General features: G+C 45.7%; 1 protein-coding gene across 3 annotated transcripts in view; it reads right to left on the bottom strand.

Annotated features, from left to right (window-relative positions):
• Positions 1-23,697, bottom strand: part of ZBTB14 (zinc finger and BTB domain containing 14) — an 83,381-nt gene that overhangs the window by 19,045 nt on the left and 40,639 nt on the right. For all 3 annotated transcript variants that reach the window (XM_086965510.1, XM_086965509.1, XM_086965511.1), the window contains one exon: positions 10,483-10,582. In XM_086965510.1, the coding sequence (XP_086821636.1) occupies positions 10,483-10,515 (33 nt within the window). In that variant the 5' untranslated portion in view covers positions 10,516-10,582. The remainder of the gene's footprint in view (positions 1-10,482; positions 10,583-23,697) is intronic.

The raw sequence follows: 23,697 nt of genomic DNA, 5'->3' as shown, positions 1-23,697 counted from the left end.
GGCGCAAACTGTGCTCAGGGACACATGTTTTAAGAACACCAATTTAGTCAAGGAAGGAGCAGCCAAGCAAGGATTAGTTGGCTAGATGTAGAGCCATGTGGTGGGGGGGTCCAGCCTCCTCCGGGCAAAGATAGGTCAGCCTTTGGCCTGGGAACAGCCAGCGCCTCAAACACAGCAGGGGATCCTCTCACAATATATAGCACTCTGTGATGTGCCACATGTAGGGCATGTCTCCTCTGTCCCCTCCTTGTCCTGGTAATGGAATATGGGGATTAAGTCCCCAGGCAACAGATCTCGCCTCCCACCCAGAGGGAGAACCTCTCCCGTTACATAGTGCTTAGAAGACGTCACATGTGCAGCCTGTCTCCTCCACCTGCTCCTTGCCGTGGTGATAGATTATGGGTATTGGAGACCCCATGCAACAGTTCTTGCGTACCGTCAATAATTCCATCCAGAAAGTAGCTACTGTAATGTGTTGTACTGCCCATGCTGCAATGAAGGACATTATTTTAAGGCAAAAGCCAAAATCTTGATGAAAAGAGTACAAAGGACAGTGATTGAGGTGCCCATAAACCAGATTTTAGTGATGCCCATGATTTTGCAACTACAACTGACAATCAGCTCTTGGACATCGAGTGAATGATTGTGGACCAAAGAGATACAATCTTACTGGAACAGACAGACTTATCTAATGCTCACAGGGGTTTTGCTGCTGGCTGAGTTTAAAGAGGGGATATCTCTTTAATCCTACCTCGGGTTTTAGGTACAAGGGGTTAGCCGCTGGTTCTTTTCAGAGTCTCTGACCTTCTCTGAGATAGCAATTCCAAGGTAACCAACTGAGGAGAGTGCGACATATACCTCAGTTGTGGCTCCCTCTAAGTAGCCTACCTCTAAATAGCTTATAGACTTTTCTATTGTGTGTTTATTATGGTGTTGGAGGCGAGGCCCTGAATAATGTTGGAACAGGAAAGAATACAACTTTTGAAAGGGAGAGCGTCTACTGGCTCCTGTTCATTCCTCCAGATATTTTGCGTTCACTGTGCCTCAGGTGGTCACGGTCACCAGAGGACATGCTAGGGCTTCATACAAACATGTAGTAGTCAGCACAGCATATTTTTTTATCTCTATGTGTTATGCCCTGTGTAACAATCTTTTTTTACTTAAATGTTCTCTAGTTGTGGGGAACTTAGCTTCCTTAGACTGCTCAACCTCACACAATGAAAAGACATGACCCTATTTTGCTGTTCTTGGAGGCCTCCTTGCATACTACAATTCCCTTTTGTGGGGAGCAGACCTATGCCCATGTTCACTGGTAACTTCTATCAAGAAAATTAATCTGGTGTTGCTCTCATTTCTTGGGATGTATATCTGGGGAATTTTATAGAGGTTGGGTGAAATACTGACTATGTGCTCCATTACCTGAATGTAATATTTCTCATGATGTTTTTGGCTAAATCAAGAATTAAAAGAGATGCACGAATTCTGCACTCTCAAACTATTATTTCTCCTCCCCTTTCTGGTCAGTTCACCTGATGAAATCTTCAGGTGGGGAAAACAGTGACAGTTACTTGCTGTGGGAATTAAGAGCCAGATGTAAAAAGTATTTTCTGGCCGCAAACGGCAGAACAGATCAGAAAAATGCTTTTTGAAATTTAAAAAATGCAAAACGGTAACTTGTTACTGAATCGTATTTTCCATTTGCAATTTCTTTTTTGGAACGGGTGTGTTTAGGGTGTCGCTTCCAAATACTGAATAGGTATGGTATGTATTTCTGTTTTGCGACCAAATTCGAGTCGCAAAACAGTAATACTTTACCACCAGTTTAAAACTGTTGGTAACCCATTCACAAAGATGAAGAACGCAAAGAAAATATTTTTAAGAGCAGGCAGTGCTTACACAGACCACTGCCACTGTTAAACAAGCATTGGAAATGTAATAGGGCTCGCATTAGGTAAGTTTGAGCTATTGGTCTTATAAATGATTTCTTTTTTGGTGTTATTTTTTAAAATAGATAAACTAATAGCTTTGTCAATTATAATGCCAAAAGTTATAACTTTCGCAAACACGTATAGCATTTGTAATGCAAAATGTTGTGTATTTACGTGACTTAGATGTATTGATATTACAAATAACAATGACAATGGCAATAGCTTAAACTTTGTAAATACATTTTGTGAAGATTATGTTCAGTGTTTTTTTGTTGTGACGAAAATCCAAGAACAGAAGTGAAATATTAACATCTTTTTGTGATTTGTAATAAAGTATGAAAGCTTGAAAACAGCTTGAAACATTGAAAGAACATATTTGAACCAGTGATGCTGTGGTAGCGCTGAGTGATGCTGTGGTTGCGCTGAGTGATGCAGTGGTTGCGCTGAGTGATGCTGTGGTTGCGCTGAGTGGTGTGTGCATCGGTGGAGCTTAGTGGGTGCATTGATGGAGCTGTGTGGTGGGTGCATTGGTGGAGCTTAGTTGGAGCATCGGTGGAGCTGTGTGGTGGGTGTATTGGTGGAGCTGTGTGGTGGGTGCCTCGGCGGAGCTGTTTGGTGGGTGCATCGGTGGAGCTGGGTGGTGGGTGCATCTGTGGAGCTGTGTGGTGGGTGCTTCGGTGGAGCTGTGTGGTGGGTGCTTCGGTGGAGCTGTGTGGTGGGTGCTTCGGTGGAGCTGTGTGGTGGGTGCTTCGGTGGAGCTGTGTGGTGGGTACATCTGTGGAGCTGTGTGGTGGGTGCATCTGTGGAGCTGTGTGGTGGGTGCCTCGGTGGAGCTGTGTGGTGGGTGCCTCGGTGGAGCTGTGTGGTGGGTGCCTCGGTGGAGCTGTGTGGTGGGTGCCTTGGTGGAGCTGTATGGTGGATGCCTCGGTGGAGCTGTGCGGTGGGTGCATTGGTGGAGCTGTGTCGGTGGAGCTGTGTGGTGGGTGCATCGGTGGAACTGGGTGGTGGGTGCATCGTTGTAGCTGTGTCGGTGGAGCTGTGTGGTGGCTGCATCGGTGGAGCTGTGTGGTGGGTGCATCAGTGGAGCTGTGTGGTGGGTGCATTGGTGGAGCTGTGTCAGTGGAGCTGTGTGGTGGGTGCATCGGTGGAGCTGGGTGGTTGGTGCATCGTTGGAGCTGTGTCGGTGGAGCTGTGTGGTGGTTGCATCGGTGGAGCTGTGTGGTGGGTGCATTGGTGGAGCTGTGTGGTGGGTGCCTTGGTGGAGCTGTGTGGTGGGTGCATCGGTGGAGCTGTGTAGGTGGAGCTGTGTGGTGGGTGCATCGGTGGAGCTTAGTGGATGCATTGGTTGAGCTTAGTTGGAGCAGCGGTGGAGTTGTGTGGTGGGTGTCTCGGTGGAGCTGTGTGGTGGGTGTCTCGGTGGAGCTGTGTGGTGGGTGCCTCGGCGGAGCTGTGTGGTGGGTGCATCGGTGGAGCTGTGTGGTGGGTGCCTCGGCGGTGCTGTGTGGTGGGTGCATCGGTGGAGCTGGGTGGTGGGTGCATCGTTGGAGCTGTGTCAGTGGAGCTGTGTGGTGGGTGCATTGGTGGAGCTGTGTGGTGGGTGCATCAGTGGAGCTGTGTGGTGGGTGCCTTGGTGGAGCTGTGTGGTGGATGCATCGGTGGAGCTGTGTGGTGGGTGCATCTGTGGAGCTGTGTGCATTGGTGGAGCTGTGTGGTGGGTGCATCGGTGGAGCTGTTTGGTGGGTGCATCGGTGGAGCTGGGTGGTGGAGCTGTGTGGTGGGTGCTTCTGTGGAGCTGTGTGGTGGGTGCATCGGTGGAGCTGTGTGGTGGGTGCCCCGGTGGAGCTGTGTGGTGGGTGCATGGGGAGTAAAGGAAAGGGCTAGGATAGGGAGAAATAATAAGGGGTCTTGTAGAAGCTAGACATATGAGGGGTGAGAATGCTAAGGAAGGAGTAATCTAGGCAGAGGCAGGGAAGGGGCTGATCAGGGTTGGCGGGTAAGGATATGAGACTAGAGAGGACGGGAAGATTTGTGAAAATATTTGATCCATGCTGGTAGAATCTATTTCGGTAAAACTGCGTGTCAACACTATAAAGCCAAGCCCTGTGTTTGTTTTGTTAACCTAAGGAGAGGGACTGAGAAATAATCGGGGAGTTGAGGGTCAAAGTTTTACAGGCGAAGGCTTTCCACATCAAGGTCATGCGTCCTTAGAGATTAAGAGCATGGTCTTGTTACAGCCAATAGAAACGCAATCCTGTTTTTCAAACCATTTGGGAATGTGTGTTTTTTTTTAATCATCTTGAACTTTAGTTGCCAAACCAGGACCTAAGCGACACCATCTTGTAGCATTCTGTTGTTTAATGCCCTCTGTCCTCTGGCACTTATGTGAATGTAATGTCCCTTTGGTCTACAACCACAGATCTTCGCTTACTGTCAGCCCCACTACTGGTGTCTCCCTGGTGTTTTTTTTTAAAGTTTTCACGTGAGTGATTACCAGCAACCTGTCCGTCCGTAACCTGAAGGTCACATATTTGAGCCCTGCCGAGCCCTTTAAAGCCTTTTTTTTAATCGGAATATTATAGAAAATAACTAGGAAGAGAGCATAAAAGGAGACACGGCGCGAAACTGAAAGTACGGCCGGCCGGCCGTGAATAATTAGGGGATGAGCGCACGCTGAGAAGCTGCCTTTGATGTGGTAATGCCAGGCAGGCAGGCAGGCGGCTGGTGGCATTGTGCACGCGCTCTTTAGGGCTTGCGCTTGCGCAATGACCTAAAAAGCACACATGCACTGCAAGGAATCGCCAGTGGAATCGCCAGTGTTTAAACTCTGTTTAAGCCACTTTAGAGCTTCGCCAGCTATGCGCATGCGCATCAGCAGGCGAGCCCTAAAAATGAAACTGCAAAGTTGAATTTTTGAGGAAAACAGGCTGCATTAAAAAAAAGAGAATGATTTCCCTATCAAAAAGCAATCGCAGATATGGTGGTCTGCTGACCTCCCTGTTATGGCTGCATTTCCTGATGGGTTGCAAATTGTGACCTACCTTATTAATATGCATGAGGCAGGTCTATCTGTGACCCACTAGGAATTGCTAATCAAACTCAAAAGAGTTTCATACATTAGGAATACCCATTTCCTAATTGCAATTAGGAGAAAATCAGGATGTTAGTACATCTAGCCTCAAGTGTGGCAATTTCAAAACGTGCAATACATTTCCTTTTTTAGGGCACTCTGGGAATCTATGAATGCAGAGGTATTATTGCATCCTGATATTAGTGATACCTGTGCTATTCGTAATTTCAGGATCAGGTATATTAATGCAGCACTCCAAATTACATTTTACGGAGCCCTGTGTGTGGAGTCTCAGAATATGGCACCTGCATGTCTTTTCTAATTCCCTACCTTCGTTGGTAGCAATGCTTGGGAAGAGAGATTCCACTGTTCCTGCTCTAATAATCTTTATTATTATTTATATCTCTTCAAAGTTCCTCTGAATTCATGACTGTTTATTACTGTAGACATTGCTTATATAATCATTAGAGTTAAATGTCATTGCTGGCACTATGGAATACATTTATTTCTGTCTGTATTTACACTTGGGCATCATTTACTGTTTGGCAGACGATTTACTCAGTCAAGTTAAGTCAAAGTTAACTTTATTCGGCCAAAGGTCATAAAAGCATACATAAAATAAAAAGACCTAGATTAAAAATGTTGTCTGTTACAGAATTACAGACAAGACCAAATTTTCAAATGACAATTCTGAAATACAACATTTTAAAGAGCCAAGTAAGATAGAGTAAATCATGTCTAAAACATTAAGAAAATAGCCTTTACAATTCATATCTCTTCCTGATGTAAAACACTGATTTTATAAAAAATTTAAACTGCAAATCAGATTTAAGGTGAGACTAAAAACTGCATGAAAATTAAACCACCCTTATGCCGCTTCACATTGGCCTTGCACAGCAACGACACCAAAAAACTGTGTCTTAGATCTTGATACAATGGGCAAACAAAAATCAATGGACGGTGCTTTGGATCGAAAAGTTGTTGCACACGGATATATCCAGCTGCCGTGCCCCTGGGAATGGAAAAGCAAATTCAATGTGCAAAGTGTATATTATAAACAGAGTCAGCCAGTGACGATATGTAGGGAAAACGCACCACCTCAAGTAAGGCTCTAAACCACAAGTTGATGAAACTGTGGCATAGTTTATTTGTGACATAGTTTACAATTGATTGTTCTGAGCAGCAGCCACACATTTATTCATACAATGCTCTATAAACAGTTCTTTAACGCATAGTTTGTGATTGCGGCTGATTGTTTGGGGGAATTTATAAAGATCAAGGTGGCCCAATCTATCAAAGGTCACCTTCAAATACCTTAGCCATTGTATTGATTTACCTCATCTAATGACATGCAGTCTGAGATGCAAGATCTAATCAGACCAGCCACTGGGGATGACCATATTTGAACCCATAATAATAAAGGAGCTACTCTAATATGATCTTCTAGGTAAGGCCTCTCGAGTTCCTCATGCCATACTAAGTTAGCTATACCCCTTGGTACTGAAAGTAGTCTACTAAAAAAGTATTTTCTGCGCATTGTAGAATAACCACGTTATTGTACCCACATAGGCCAACGCCATATACCACTGCTGAGACACACTTGCTCCTGTATATATTCAGCATTTCTGGAATTGGTTTATTTTGGGGCTCACTGGCAAATCTAAAAATGGCTTCACATTTCTGGTTAAAGGTTTGGCATGTCAGTGTTAAAAGAAAGGCCAGCTCAGTGACTGGTTAAATAAGATCCATAGATAATAAAAATACCTTTGATAAGACAGAGTTTCCCATTTTTAAAGACTTTCAGTTAGTGCTGGGGCGGGCGCAAGTTATTTCATAATACTAAGAGAAATTTAATTTGAGATCCAGATCCTCCATAAATGCTAAAAACAATTCTAAAAGGGTCTGAAGGCTATTTGTGGTACAGGCAATCAAAACAGCGTTGTCCGTGTATTATAAAATGGGAAGGGGTCGTAGGCCCATGCGTGGGCCATCTTTGCCATGTTCTATTAAATGGTTACTAATACCGTTGATATTTAGCTGAAAAGGTAAAGGGCCCAAGAGGGCCATACTCAATCATAAATGTATATATATACATATATCATATGGCACTTGCACGAACACAGACAGGATATTTCTGAAAGAGTAATCTGTCTCCCATACTTCAAATGAGGCACTTGGTTTTGTTAATGAGAGGGATTCCTAAAATATTTCCTGCTAGGTCTGATAGGGTTTATGGTACAAAAAGTATTCAGGTAAAATGTCTGCAAGGAGCATAAAGTTTTAGTACTGTATTTAAAAAAAAACATATTTCATTGTTGTGTTAGAGTTGTTAATGGCTCTTTGATTCTGAGGATCTATATACCAGCTAAGTGTGCTATTCCTCACTGCAGCGTTACCCTTTTAATAGAGGAAGCGACCTATCATGAGAATGGTGACATTTTGACCATATCGTCTAAGTCTATTTCTCCATCCCTGATATTGTCAGCCACCGAAAAGGGATTAGCACTTACTTGACTGTCAGCCTTGCTGTTTCCCCTGGTTTTAATTGGTTCTCTGATGGATAGGGCCCTAAACTCCATGATTCCTCTACTGCTCTGTTCATATCCTGTCCTAGGCTGCACAACTCTGTCTTCCTTGCAGCCCATTACAATATGTGGTTAACGCCATCTTTTTCACTTCTGCAGTCTGGCTTTCATTCTGCCGTCGATAGGTTCTGATTTTACCTGATTGCCTTTGTGACAGATCTCAGCGTGCAACACAACAATAGCAGAAATTGATGATCTTTTCCAATCGTATACCGTGGTGTATGTGGAGTGTGGCTGAGATTGGAATGAGATGTATACATGAGAGAATGTTGTTTCTGTGAATGAATGAGAGAGTGGGTTGAGGGTAGGAGGCTAAAACGATGTGTACTGCAGTTGGTTTTTATAAAAAATGCATAAAAGCTGAGTAAAAAATATTTTGTGATATAGAAAAGTGTGTAAAAAAAGTTTTTTTTATAGTAAAGCAATAAAGATGTAATGGCTAAGAGAATTGACAAAATGTAAAAACAGACCTGCAATCAAGATACAAAAATGGTTTACAAAGTAAACAGTGTCAAATTTGTTTGGGGCGACATGCGTGGCACTGCAAAACATGCCGTAAAACTGTGCTCATTATACAAAATACTGCACATGTATTAATAAAAAAAAAGATGTGACAAACACCACATACAGATGCTAACCACTATACCACCAAGGATTGCCAATTCACCCTATTGCGATTCAGTTGGGCTTCTTCGAGTAGGAGCAAGGCGACACGCTAATTATGTGTGCTAAAAGACAAATCTCCAAAATTTAGGAAGGCAATACAGTACACCCTCCGTCTCATACAAAGCGCCCCAGCCAGGAACTTTTAGGAACTACAAAGTACAAACAGAATCCGCAGGGAAGGTGCGCGGGACAACCTACCCGAGCTCAGATCCCTCAGAAGTGAGGGAGCTGGTTGAGAGACCACCATTAAGTACCAAGCTCACTGTATCACTGGTTTCTGGTGCAGTCGCCCCGTCCTCTTGAACGCTCACTGACCCCGGTTGCAGATCTATTGTGGGTGCCATTTTTGTTAGTGAGGTGCAGGCAACTAGAACGCTCACTGATCCTGGTCAGATAATTATTGCGGGTGCCATTTTATCTTATATACAGTCTGATTAGTCAATCCGATCACCATGGATGCGAAGGCTAAAATATCCCTCATCTCAAAATTGTGTTGAAAAATTGCTTCGTTGGAAGGTCCTAAGCTGCGATGCCGGGTAATTTGCCAAAAGTTGTTTTTGGAAAACCCGTCACAAGGACAGGTAACCATACAGACACTGTTTTTCGAATTGCTGTTAGTGTGTGTGTCATTTGCGCCCAGATAAAAGTGGTATCCAGCTGGATTTTTTTTGTGATTGCGGTGAATTAAAAAAAAAAACATGTTCCACACGGGTTATGTCCCCTAAAACGGGGTAGGTCCTATAAAGGTGGCCCAACCAGCTCCCTCAATTCCGTGGGTAGGTCATCCTGCGCAACTTCGCTGCGGACCTTGTAAGTACTTTGTGTTCCCCGGCTGGGGTGCTTTGTATTAGATGGAGAGTGAATGGTACTGCCATCCCAAATTCTGGGGATTTGTTTTTCAGCATGCATAATTAGTGTGTAGCCATGCTCCTACTCAAGGAAGCCCAACTGCACGGCAAGTGGGTGAGTTGACAACCCTTAGGGGCACAGTGGTTGGAATCTGTATGTGGTGTTTGACACATCTTGTGTTTAATTAATATATGTGTACAATCTTTTATAACACACAGTTTAACTGTATGTTTTGCAGTGCCACGCATGCCGCACCAAACACATTTGTCACTGTTTACTTTGTAAACCTTTTCTCTTTCTTTTTACAGGTCAGTTTTTACACTTTGTACGGAATTTTTATAGATATACTAAACTGCATGGTGATTGGAAATCGGTCATTGAGTTGTTACCGATCACAAGCGCTTGTTTAGATTAGGACTTACCGGTCCTGAAGAATTGGCACCAGATCCTAGTAGACTGATTAAGGCAAGAAACATGTTGACCCAACGGATAACATAGATCATAATTTCATAAAATAGCGCACACAGGTATTTAATATTGGGTAGGGGACTCATCCATTAAAACAATTTTTAGAGGACCATCTGACCTATTTTTTACCTGCACTTATCAAGTACATAATAGCGGACATAATTATTCACACCAATCTACACTTATCAGCCCCACACCGAGGCTTCATACATTTCAAAACAGCATACCGAAAAAGGTTTCCGGAAAAGAGCCGGCCCAACGTGGAGCTCACCCTATGATAGAGCATGACCCCATTCTGGGTGTGTGGAGGCTCTTGCTCCTAGGGAGGTGTGCTCCCCACTGACCCACGGACTTGACTAACCTGGTCATCACACTCTATCACTTTTCAGGTATAGGAATTGCGTACCCTACTTATTACATTATATCAATAAAAATGGAATGATCTGTCAAAAAAGCACAACCTAACAATCCGTTGTTGTTACTGCAAGGCCTTGGACAATACTACTGGTGCGTGCTTCTCACTCTGTATCATAATTAGTCTTACTTCCTTAGGCCTATGCACATTACTGATATTTATTTTCCTGTTGATAGCTTTCAGTTTCAAGTAAATACAATAGATTTTTGAATACTGTTAACAGCTCAAACATTTGTTTACAGATGCCGAAACAGTTACCTAAGAAAGAATACAGGGAAGTTTATAGAATAAAGAACACCTTCTGTAAGACACCTAAAACTAATCCCAGGCTCAGAAAAAGTTCTGGATAAACTATTTTTTTGAGTCTAAAGAATTTATCTTTCAACCATTGAAATAGCACGTATTTCATGAGGAAGGGGACCCCATGAATGAGAACATGTCACTCTAGCAAGTTCCAAAGTAGATGCCAACATGAGAACGGCATCAGTGCCAACTCCAACTCACCTCTGCAATGGTAGGAGAATTCCATGGATTCATGAGGGACTGGGTTGTATAAATTTTTTCTCACACAATTGATCCGATTCCGAAGAGAACATCCGGCAATCTGAGAAAACAGAGTAAATCTGAAAATGAGTCCTCCTCTGTTCTCATCCATCGTTGCCTAATACACCCACTCCCCAAACAGACCTTAATTAATGTTTAAACTAACCCACATGCACAGTATATTGTAAGCTCCCCTCTCACATCATTTATGTAATGCATGTTTCCAATTCCTAATGTAAATCATTGGGGCCTCAATATCCAAGTTCACTTGTGGCCCATGACAATATCTCCTGGTTTTTGGCGAGGTAGGGCAGTTTTAAGGGATGCATAACAGAACCATGGAAGCCATTACGATTCATGGCTTTATAAACTGGTCATTCCATCAACTGCAACACTAACACACAAGTCTTTACCATGGATGTCTTTACCATGCATATGCCTTTACCACACATGCCTTTACAATGAAATTTGCGTTGTTAAGGCATGTATGTAGAAGGCATATGTGTGGTAACAACTTACCAGGTAAATATAACCCTAAATTATATTATATATATATATATGTATATATATATATATATATATATATATATATATATATATACTAGCAGCCCGTCCCGACCTTGACCGGGAGCAACAGGCTTCCCCGACATTGTCCAGCAGCCCGGGCCCCCGCCCGTCCCGTCCCCCGCCTGCCCCGACATGGGTCCCCTTACCTCAGCCGCCGCTCCTCCCGCCTGTCTGCTGCTGATATGTAAGATCAGCTCCAGGGAGTCTAGCCCGTGGTACGATGGCGCCTTACGTACACTCAAGGGTAGTTGTAGGTGAGCGAAGAGGGCTTGGCGTAAGGCGTACGATAACGGGAAAAAAGCAATTTATCTCGCCTCCGTCAAAACTTACCATCGGGCTGTTTGCCGAGCCCGGGCAGCTTATTACGCTGCTGAATTCGGTAACAGCTCCAACCCCTCCAAAACCATCTTCAAAGTGATGAAGGATCTTTTAGCAAAGCGAGCCTGTGCTCCTATGACTGGCTCCACTACTCACTGTGAGGCTCTTGCTTTGTTTTTTCTGGAAAAGGTCCAAAACATCTATAAGACTTTTCCCTATACAGGGCCTCCAGTTGAGTCTCCAATTAACATCCTTGGAGATACCACTTTGCACGTGCTGCCCCAGTTGTCATCTGAGGGGTTTGACCTCTTGGCTCAGCAGGTTAAATCAGGGTCCCCCGCTGATCCGCTTAGACCGACTCTTTTTAGAGATCAGTCGTTTGTGGGCCGGGCCGTGGTACACTCCTTGATTAACATCTCGTTGGAGTCGGGCACGGTACCCGCCAGCTGGAAGCGGGCGGTGGTCTCTCCCATCTTAAAGAAGCCTTCGCTGGATCCAGAGAAACCCGAAAACTATCGACCTATCTCCTTGCTCCCGTGGCCGACCAAAGTGTTAGAGGCCCATGTCAACAAAGTTTTTTCGGCCCACCTAATCCATGCTAACATCTTGGTTCCCACCCAGAACGGGTTCCGTGCTGGCCACAGCACGGAGACCGCCCTTCTCTCCATGGCTGAACATCTTCGCACGGTGATGGATGCGGGGCAGACAGCGGCGCTCGTGTTATTAGATCTGAGCGCCGCGTTTGACACTGTCTCGCATCCTATCCTGTTGCATCGCCTGGAGGAGATTGGGCTGGGTGGCCCTGCCCTCCAGTGGTTCCGGTCTTTCCTTGACGATCGTTTCTTTAGCGTTGCCATCCCACCGTTCCAGTCCCAATTCCATCCTATGAAACAGGGGGTGCCGCAAGGTTCCTCGCTGAGTCCCACGCTGTTTAATCTATACGTGAGACCGCTAGCTGAGGTCGTCAAGCAATGGAGCATGACCATGGTCTCATATGCCGACGACACTCAGCTAGTGGTTACGATCAGCGGGGATGCGGACAGGGATGCCCCCAGGTTTCAGAGTGGACTTAGAGCGGTGGCGAGCTGGATGAAGAACAACTGTCTCCAGCTCAACGCAAAGAAAACGGAGATCATGATCGTCGGTAGGAGATCGGAACTATGGGGGGACAGGTGGTGGCCCGCGGAGCTGGGGCCGGCCCCCATTCCGGTCACAGAATTAAAGAACCTAGGAGTATGGATGGATCCTGCACTCAGTTTTGTGGGTCATACGAAGAGAACCGCGGCCTGTTGCTTTGGTATCTTACGGTCGCTGCGTCCCGTCCTGAAGTTTTTTGACCATCGTACCAGGCAGCTGATAGTCCAGGCTACAGTGCTATCTCGCCTGGACTATGCTAGCTCGCTTCTGGTAGGGACCAATTCAGTGGAGGTTACCCGCCTCCAACGCGTCCAGAATGCCGCGGCGAGAGCCATTGTTGGCTTACCTCGTACATGTTCCGTCTCCGGCACATTGAGATCACTGCATTGGCTGCCTATCAGGGCAAGAATCCAGTTTAAAGTGCTGTGTTTGGCGTTCAAGATTTTGAGGGGTGTGGGTCCTCAAATTCTTGCGGACCTTTTGTCCTGGTATGTGCCTACCCGGTCCTTGAGATCGTTGGGTCAAGCACTTACAGTGATCCCCCGATACAGGCTGTGTCGGGTTGGTGGTCGATCCTTCCGGGTCAGAGCGGCCGAGCTCTGGAACTCCCTTCCAGTAGAGATGCGGTTGCTAGATGATCTTTTAGTCTTCCGTAAAGTTTTAAAAACTTTTCTGTTTTAATAAATTGCCTTTATCTTTCCTTTGTTGTGTTCCCTGTAGGTGTTGCATATTACCTGCCATGCGCCCTGTGTTCCCTGTAGGTGTTGCATATTACCTGCCATGCGCCAGGACGCCCCTCAGCTGGGGCAGCTGTGCGCAATACAAATGTATGTATGTAACATAACATAACATACTGCTTTAAATATGTCTGTTCTTCTTTGCAGAGGTGTACAGCTGACCAATCTGTTCTACAGAGTGTACATTGGCTGGGAAAGCTTACATCATAGCTAATCTTTTTGGCCTAGAGGTGTGTTAATGATTGCTGTTTCACCATAAAAACACGGGATCATTCTCTTTTCTCCTGCAGCCCGGGCCCCCGCCCAGCCCGTTCCCCGCCTGCCCCGACATGGGTCCTCTTACCTCAGCCGCCGCTCCTCCCGCCTGTCCGCTGCACTCACCGCCGCTGGCCTGTCCGCTGCTCCTCACGTCACCGCTCCTCCCCCGTGCCATTTCCCCCGCTCCCTTACCTCAGCCGCCGCTCCTCCAGCCTGTCCGCTGCTCGAACCGCCGCTGGCCTGTCCGCTGCTCCTCACGTCACCGCTCCTCCCCCGCGCCATGTCCGCCGCTCCTCGTCGCGCTCCTGGACGCCGCTCCTCCCTGCGCTCCTGGACGCCGCTCCTCCCTGCGCTCCTGACGTGAGCACGCACGTCGCGGCTGGCGCTACTTCGGAGGGACTACTTTTTTTTTTTACTGTAAATTTTTTAAATAACGTTTTTTTATTTTTATTTATATAGCCTATAACCATCTACACACCCTAACAATTCCAACGGTGTATCGGGTGTATGGATTGCTGCTGTGGTTCCCGAGTTTACCCGCCTCAAAGGCTGAAAGTTCTTCCTTTATTATAGTAGTATAGATATATATATATATATATATATATATATATATATATATATATATATTTTCTTTTTCAAAGCTCCAAAGTTGCCCGCAGGCAAGGCAGCACACTCCAGCAGCTTGTCACAAACATATTACTCGCAGCAATTGTAAGGGTAAAAGCTACACTCCGTCCTTCTGTGATTACAGTCCTTGTTTCGCATAAAGAAGCCTGACGCGTTTCTGGGCTAATGCCCTCATCAGAGGCTCGACAGGAGATTCATGGAGTGGACACGCCCACCTTATGTTTTTAACCGCCCTCAAATGGGCTGCTTTCAGGTGAATAACCGCAAAGGCTTATGGGCCATGCAGTGTGTGTCGGCCACGATAATTTAACTCTATTAGGTGCCCTGGATGGGCCCCGAGGGGCGGGTGAGCCGTCAATCCCCTGCTGCTGGTCCACTTGGGTCTCGGGAGTCTCCGAGACTCGTGGACCCCTACGACAGGGTGTGGTGCGCGCCTTCATGGCCGGGCTGCCGTGTACATTTTCAAAGCTCCAAAGTTGCCAGCGGGCAAGGCAGCACACTCCAGCAGCTTGTCACAAGCATATTCCACGCAGCAATTGTAAGGGTAAAAGCTGCACTCCGTCCTTCTGTGATTACAGTCCTCTTGTCTCATAATGAAGCCTGACGCGTTTCTGGGCTAATGCCCTCATCAGAGGCTCAACAGGAGATTCGTGGAGTGGACACGCCCCCCTTATGTTTTTAACCGCTCTCAAATGGGCTGCTTTCAGGTGAATAACCGCAAAGGCTTATGGGCCATGCAGTGCTTGTCCGCCACGATAATTTAATTGTATTAGGTGCCCTGGATGGGCCCCGAGGGGCGGATGAGCCATCAATCCCCTGCTGCTGGTCCACTTGGGTCTCGGGAGTCTCAGAGACTCGTGGACCCCCTGTTCATTCATTATGCGACACTAGGACTGTAATCACGGAAGGACAGAGTGTAGCTTTTACCCTTGCAATTGCTGCGAGGAATATGCTCGTGACAATCTGCTGGAGTGTGCTGCCTTGCCTGCGGGCAACTTTGGAGCTTTGAAAATGTACACGGTAGCTCTGCCGTGAAGGGGCGCACCACCCCTGTCGTAGAGGCCACGAGTCTCGGAGACTCCCGAAACCCAAAAAATTGGGGGCAGGCCCTGGGGGATGGTGACCCCAGGGCCAAAAAAAAAGAAAAAGAAGAGGGGCTACACAGCCCCCCTTCTTAAAAGTTTTTTTTTTTAAATGGGATCGGGAGGAGGCAACGCCCCCCTCCCTGCACCTCTCTGCAAACGCGCCCCCTAGCGCGTTTGCAAAGGTGGAAGTACTTCCACTTGCATACGGGGGGTCCCTGGGGGCCATCTAGCCTACCAGGAACCTCCAGTATGGGCTAGGGGGCTCCCTTGCAGAGAGGTGTAATGAGGCCACGCCCCTTTTTACACCTCTCTGCAACGCAGCCCCCTGGCGCACACTGGAGGTTCCTGGTGGGCTAGTTGGCCTCTAGGGACCCCCAGTATGCAAGGGGAATTAGTTCTCTCTGCAAAGCAGCCCCCTGGCGCTTTTTCAGAGGGCGAACTAATTCCCCTTGCATACTGGGGGTCCCTAGAGGCCAACTAACCCACCAGGAACCTCCAGTGTGCGCCAGGGGGCTGCGTTGCAGAGAGGTGTAAAAAGGGGCGTGGCCTCTTTACACCTCTCTGCAACCCAACCCCCTGGCGCACACTGGAGGTTCCTGGTGGGCTAGTTGGCCCCCAGGGACCCCCAGTATGCAAGGGGAATTAGTTCCCGCTCTGAAAAAGCGCCAGGGGGCTGCGTTGCAGAGAGGTGTAAAAAGGGGCGTGGCCTCTTTACAACTCTCTGCAATGCAGCCCCCTGGCTCACACTGGAGATTCCTGGTGGGCTAGTTGGCCTTCAGGGACCCCCAGAATGCAAGGGGAATTAGTTCCCAGTCTGCAAACGCGCCAGGGGGCTGCGTTGCATAGAGGTGTAATGAGGTCACGCCCCTTTTTACACCTCTCTGCAACGCAGCCCCCTGGCGCATACTGGAGGTTCTTGGTGTGCTAGTTGGCCCCCAGGGACCCCCAGTATGCAAGGGGACTTAATCCCCCAACTTAGAACGCGTTACGGGGCATGTTTGCACAGTGGTGAAGGTAGGGGGCAGGGCATGAGGTGACATGTGTGCAAACACGCCCTGTGGCGCGTTTTAGCTTGGGGAATATATTCCTCTTCAATCCAGAGGTCCCCTAGGGGGCAACTAGTCCAACGGGTACCTCTAGTAAGTGTCACGGAGCTGCGTTGCAGAGTGTTGTAAAGAGGGGGCGTGCCCTCTAAACACCTTTCTGCAACGCAGCTCCCTGGCGCAAACTGGAGGTACCGGATGGGCTAGTTGGCTCATAGGTGACCTCAGGATTGAAGAGGAATATATTCCCCAACCTAAAACGCGCCACAGAGCGTGTTTGCACACATGTCTCCTCAGGCCCCGCCCCCTTCCTTTACTATTGAGCAAAATATTCCTCTAAAATCAGCCAAAGTACAAATTCTGATTTACTCTCCTGTTATCAAGAGAGACATCAGTGCTGCATCTTTGAGCCCAGGACCGACCCTGAAAAGTAAATGTAACCATACTTACAGTAGGTTGAATTTCCTTCCATAGGCAAACATTGACCTGTTTCACATGGAAAAAATTTTAAGTGTGGAGTTTTGGAAGTTTAAAAAATTCCTGTAAAATCATCGGAACTACGAATTCCGATTTACTCAACTGGTATCACGAGAGACGTCAGTGCTGCATCTTTGAGCCCAGGACGGACCCTGAAAAGTTATTGTAACCATACTTACAGGAACTTGAATTTCCTTCTATAGGCTAACATTGACATGTTTTACTCGGATATTCTTTCAAGTGTGGAGTTTTGGAACTTTAAAAAAATTCCTCTAAAATCAGCCGAACTACGAATTCCGATTTACTCACCTTTTATCAAAAGGGATCAGTGCTGCATCTTTCAGCCCACTACTGATCCTGAAAAAAGATTCTAATCGTATTTACAGTAACTTGAATTTCCTTCCATAGGGTAACATTGACTGGTTTCACTTGGAAATTTTTTTAAGTGTGAAGTTTTGGAACTTTAAAAAATTCCTCAAATATCAGCCGAACTACGAATTCCGATTTACTCACCTGTTTTCAGGAGAGACCTCAGTGCTGCATCTTTCAGCTCACTACTGTTCCTGAAAAGTAAATTTAACTGTACTTACCAGTAACTTGAATTTTCTTCCATAGGATATCATTGCCTGCTATATAACATTTATATAAATTAAAAAAATATAAATAAATAAAAATATATTACAATTTCAATATTTTTAAAAACATTTATTTTTCAATTTATATAAAATGTGTAATGTAATTTAAAAAATAAAATATCTAAAAATAAATAATTTAAAATAATGTAGTAAATCAGTATAAAAAAATATAACGATTAATACAGTTAAAAATAATCATTTACAAAACCTTTGAAATTCACTTTAAAAACCATAGGTCTCAGCCACGTTATAGTTAAAAATGAGCATTTAAAAAAATTTAGAAATTCACTGAAAAAACCATAGGTTTAACCTGCGTTATAGTGAAAAATTAGCATTTAAAAAACCTTAGAAATTCACTGAAAAAACAATAGGTTTCACACAAGTTATAGTTAAAAATTAGCATTTAAAAAACCATAGAAATTCACTGAAAAACCATAGATTTCACACATGTTATAGTTAGCTGGACATTTCACTCATACAAAACCATTGAAATTCCCCCGTTATAGTTAACTATAACTCACGCGCCCGCAATGCACTGCTGATGACGTAACATATTACATCACTCATGACATGGTCAGTGACATCACTCATGACATCACTGATGACATCACAAATGACATCACTGATGACATCATCATTGAGTGACAGACCTCCTCTCAGCGTAATAGCGTAATATAACACTTGATACACATATTCAAAAATAGAAACTAAAATTTAAAAAAAAATGGAAAAACCAATTCCAGTTAGAACAACCTATTCAGTAATTCTAAAATCTACATACACATCCAGTCATTCACTAACAGTTCTATATAAGCACTCATACATGTACTCACTCATCATGTGTGCTCATACAACTATACATCTTATTACAGACCGACACTCATCTATAGTTACTCACACACAAACTCACACATGCAAATAAACTATCAAACATCCATTTACTTGCATATACAGCTATACACCCACCAATACATCAATACTCACATATACTAGTTTGAAAGATATGTAGTTACTCATAAAGATACTATTGAGACAGTGATTCACTCACTAACACACCCATATACACACTCATCCACCCATACAGACCTGCACACATGTTGTCTTCAAAACACATACAGTGAGTCGCACATTCATGCATCTATGCGGTAAGTAATACCCCCCCCCACCAAACCATACAGACACTCATACTGATACTCTAAAAAACAACTAATAACCCATATCGACACTCATGTAGCTAGTCACCAACCCATGCTGCCACTTATACACAAAGTGAGACACTGATAAAGATATTTACATATTTAAACATTACTCGCGAATACATGTATTCACTGAGATACACTTAATAAGTCAGTTATACAATCATTTTTACAAAAAAAAATCCATTTAGACATTTATTTACACATTTATTTTTCCATCGACCTTTAGATATACATATATAAAACATATTTATTTTTCAGAAAGACACACATTCACTGGATGATGTCATCAGTGATGTCATTTGAGATGTCATCAGTGACGTCACGAGTGATGTCACTGACCATGTCATGAGTGATGTAATATGTGACGTCATCAGCAGTGCATTGCGGGCGCGCGAGTTATAGTGTAAATGTAAATGTTTTTGTACTTGTATAGCGCACAGCTACCCGCAGTGGGTTTCCCGGCGCTTGTACGAATACCGCATGGGAACCCTTCCTGGCTTTCCCTGTGAAGTGTCCACTCCTGGGCACCCCCATGGTGCAGACCAGGCATCCCTCGCGTTGTGGGGGCCCTTGTGAAGACTAAGCAAGCTATTGCCCAGAGTTGCAGCGTGGGACCCATGATCAGAATAGGCACTGAGGCGAGAATATCCGGTCAGTGGAATTAATGAGCCCGAGACCAGCCGAGGCAGGAATCGAATCCTAATCCCTGGCCAGAGCTCTGCATCGAGGTCTGCCTGCTCTAACCATTGAGCCACACTTCTACACTTCTTCTAGTGAACTATAACAAGTGAAATGTCCAGCTAACTATAACATGTGTGAAACCCATGGTTTTGCAGTGAATTTCTAAGGCTTTTTAAATGCTAATTTTTAACTATAACGTGTGTGAAACCTATGATTTTTTCAGTGAATATATCTATACTACTATAATAAAGGAAGAACTTTCAGCCTTTGAGGCGGGTAAACTCGGGAACCACAGCAGCAATCCATACACCCGATACACCGTTGGAATTGTTAGGGTGTGTAGATGGTTATAGGCTATATAAATAAAAATAAAAAAACGTTATTTAAAAAATTTACAGTAAAAAAAAAAAGTAGTCCCTCCGAAGTAGCGCCAGCCGCGACGTGCGTGCTCACGTCAGGAGCGCAGGGAGGAGCGGCGTCCAGGAGCGCAGGGAGGAGCGGCGTCCAGGAGCGCGACGAGGAGCGGCGGACATGGCGCGGGGGAGGAGCGGTGACGTGAGGAGCAGCGGACAGGCCAGCGGCAGTTCGAGCAGCGGACAGGCTGGAGGAGCGGCGGCTGAGGTAAGGGAGCGGGGGAAATGGCACGGGGGAGGAGCGTTGACGTGAGGAGCAGCGGACAGGCCAGCGGCGGTGAGTGCAGCGGACAGGCGGGAGGAGCGGCGGCTGAGGTAAGAGGACCCATGTCGGGGCAGGCGGGGAACGGGCTGGGCGGGGGCCCGGGCTGCAGGAGAAAAGAGAATGATCCCGTGTTTTTATGGTGAAACAGCAATCATTAACACACCTCTAGGCCAAAAAGATTAGCTATGATGTAAGCTTTCCCAGCCAATGTACACTCTGTAGAACAGATTGGTCAGCTGTACACCTCTGCAAAGAAGAACAGACATATTTAAAGCAGTATGTTATGTTATGTTACATACATACATTTGTATTGCGCACAGCTGCCCCAGCTGAGGGGCGTCCTGGCGCATGGCAGGTAATATGCAACACCTACAGGGAACACAGGGCGCATGGCAGGTAATATGCAACACCTACAGGGAACACAACAAAGGAAAGATAAAGGCAATTTATTAAAACAGAAAAGTTTTTAAAACTTTACGGAAGACTAAAAGATCATCTAGCAACCGCATCTCTACTGGAAGGGAGTTCCAGAGCTCGGCCGCTCTGACCCGGAAGGATCGACCACCAACCCGACACAGCCTGTATCGGGGGATCACTGTAAGTGCTTGACCCAACGATCTCAAGGACCGGGTAGGCACATACCAGGACAAAAGGTCCGCAAGAATTTGAGGACCCACACCCCTCAAAATCTTGAACGCCAAACACAGCACTTTAAACTGGATTCTTGCCCTGATAGGCAGCCAATGCAGTGATCTCAATGTGCCGGAGACGGAACATGTACGAGGTAAGCCAACAATGGCTCTCGCCGCGGCATTCTGGACGCGTTGGAGGCGGGTAACCTCCACTGAATTGGTCCCTACCAGAAGCGAGCTAGCATAGTCCAGGCGAGATAGCACTGTAGCCTGGACTATCAGCTGCCTGGTACGATGGTCAAAAAACTTCAGGACGGGACGCAGCGACCGTAAGATACCAAAGCAACAGGCCGCGGTTCTCTTCGTATGACCCACAAAACTGAGTGCAGGATCCATCCATACTCCTAGGTTCTTTAATTCTGTGACCGGAATGGGGGCCGGCCCCAGCTCCGCGGGCCACCACCTGTCCCCCCATAGTTCCGATCTCCTACCGACGATCATGATCTCCGTTTTCTTTGCGTTGAGCTGGAGACAGTTGTTCTTCATCCAGCTCGCCACCGCTCTAAGTCCACTCTGAAACCTGGGGGCATCCCTGTCCGCATCCCCGCTGATCGTAACCACTAGCTGAGTGTCGTCGGCATATGAGACCATGGTCATGCTCCATTGCTTGACGACCTCAGCTAGCGGTCTCACGTATAGATTAAACAGCGTGGGACTCAGCGAGGAACCTTGCGGCACCCCCTGTTTCATAGGATGGAATTGGGACTGGAACGGTGGGATGGCAACGCTAAAGAAACGATCGTCAAGGAAAGACCGGAACCACTGGAGGGCAGGGCCACCCAGCCCAATCTCCTCCAGGCGATGCAACAGGATAGGATGCGAGACAGTGTCAAACGCGGCGCTCAGATCTAATAACACGAGCGCCGCTGTCTGCCCCGCATCCATCACCGTGCGAAGATGTTCAGCCATGGAGAGAAGGGCGGTCTCCGTGCTGTGGCCAGCACGGAACCCGTTCTGGGTGGGAACCAAGATGTTAGCATGGATTAGGTGGGCCGAAAAAACTTTGTTGACATGGGCCTCTAACACTTTGGTCGGCCACGGGAGCAAGGAGATAGGTCGATAGTTTTCGGGTTTCTCTGGATCCAGCGAAGGCTTCTTTAAGATGGGAGAGACCACCGCCCGCTTCCAGCTGGCGGGTACCGTGCCCGACTCCAACGAGATGTTAATCAAGGAGTGTACCACGGCCCGGCCCACAAACGACTGATCTCTAAAAAGAGTCGGTCTAAGCGGATCAGCGGGGGACCCTGATTTAACCTGCTGAGCCAAGAGGTCAAACCCCTCAGATGACAACGGGGGCAGCACGTGCAAAGTGGTATCTCCAAGGATGTTAATTGGAGACTCAACTGGAGGCCCTGTATAGGGAAAAGTCTTATAGATGTTTTGGACCTTTTCCAGAAAAAACAAAGCAAGAGCCTCACAGTGAGTAGTGGAGCCAGTCATAGGAGCACAGGCTCGCTTTGCTAAAAGATCCTTCATCACTTTGAAGATGGTTTTGGAGGGGTTGGAGCTGTTACCGAATTCAGCAGCGTAATAAGCTGCCCGGGCTCGGCAAACAGCCCGATGGTAAGTTTTGACGGAGGCGAGATAAATTGCTTTTTTCCCGTTATCGTACGCCTTACGCCAAGCCCTCTTCGCTCACCTACAACTACCCTTAAGTGTACGTAAGGCGCCATCGTACCACGGGCTAGACTCCCTGGAGCTGATCTTACATATCAGCAGCAGACAGGCGGGAGGAGCGGCGGCTGAGGTAAGGGGACCCATGTCGGGGCAGGCGGGGGACGGGACGGGCGGGGGCCCGGGCTGCTGGACAATGTCGGGGAAGCCTGTTGCACCCGGTCAAGGTCGGGACGGGCTGCTAGTATATATATATATTCACTGAAAAAACCATAGGTTTCACACCAGTTATAGTTAGGAATTGGCATTTAAAAAGCCTATTAAATTCACTGAAAAAACCATAGGTTTCACACCAGTTATAGTTAGCAGGAAGTTTTACTCGCATAAAACCATTGAAATTCCCACGTTATAGTTAGTTGGACTCACTATAACTTGCGCGTGCAATGCACTGCTGATGACGTCACATATTACATCACTCATGACATGGTCAGTGACATCACTGATGACACCATCCAGTAAATGTGTGTCTTTTTGAAAAAAAAATTGTTTTATATATGTATATGTAAAAGTTGATGGAAGAATAAATGTTTAAATAAGTGTCTAAATGGATGTTTTTTTTTAAATAAAAATTGATTAGTTAACTGGCTTATTAAGTGTTTCTTAGTGAATACATATATTAGTGAGTAAAGTTTAGATATTTATATATATATGTATTAGTGTTTCACTTTGTGTCTAAGTGGCTGCATAGGTTGGTGAGTAGATACATGGGTTACTAGATTTTTTTTAGTATCAGTATGAGTGTTTGTATGGTTTTGTGGGGGTATTACTTATCACATAGATGCATGAATGACTAACTCTCTCTTTGTATGTGTTTTGAAGACAGCATATGTGCAGGACTGTATGGGTGGATGAGTGTGTATATGTGTGTGTTAGTGAGTGAATGACTGTCTCACTAGTGTCTTTATCAGTAACTACATATGTTTTAATCTAGTATATGTGAGTATTGATGTATATAAGTGAGTATATGTGAGAGTGAGATATTGAAAGAGTTCCTGTTTAAATAATTATGTGTTTCTATAAGTGATTGTTTAAGAGAGTAAGTATGTGTAAGTTTCCTTAGAAGTAAGGTGGTAGTATGTGTATAGCTGTATATGCAAATAAATGGATGTTCAATAGTTTACTTGCATGTGTGAGTATGTGTGAGAGAAACTTTTGGATGACTGTCAGTGTGTAACAGGATGTATAGGTGAATCAGTACATATGATGAGTGAGTATATGTATGAGTGACTATATAGAACTGTTGGTGAATGAGTGGATGTGTATATAGATGGTGGAATTATTGGATTTGTTGTTGTAACTGGTATGGGTATCTCCATTTTTTTAAAAATTTTAATTTATATTTTTCAATATGTGTTTCATGGGTTACAT

The sequence above is a fragment of the Lissotriton vulgaris genome, chromosome 4_1 (assembly GCF_964263255.1).
Source record: "Lissotriton vulgaris chromosome 4_1, aLisVul1.2, whole genome shotgun sequence".
Lineage (NCBI taxonomy): Eukaryota > Metazoa > Chordata > Amphibia > Caudata > Salamandridae > Lissotriton > Lissotriton vulgaris.
Note: the sequence above shows the minus strand (reverse complement) of the source record. Positions and strands in the feature narration are given on the sequence as shown.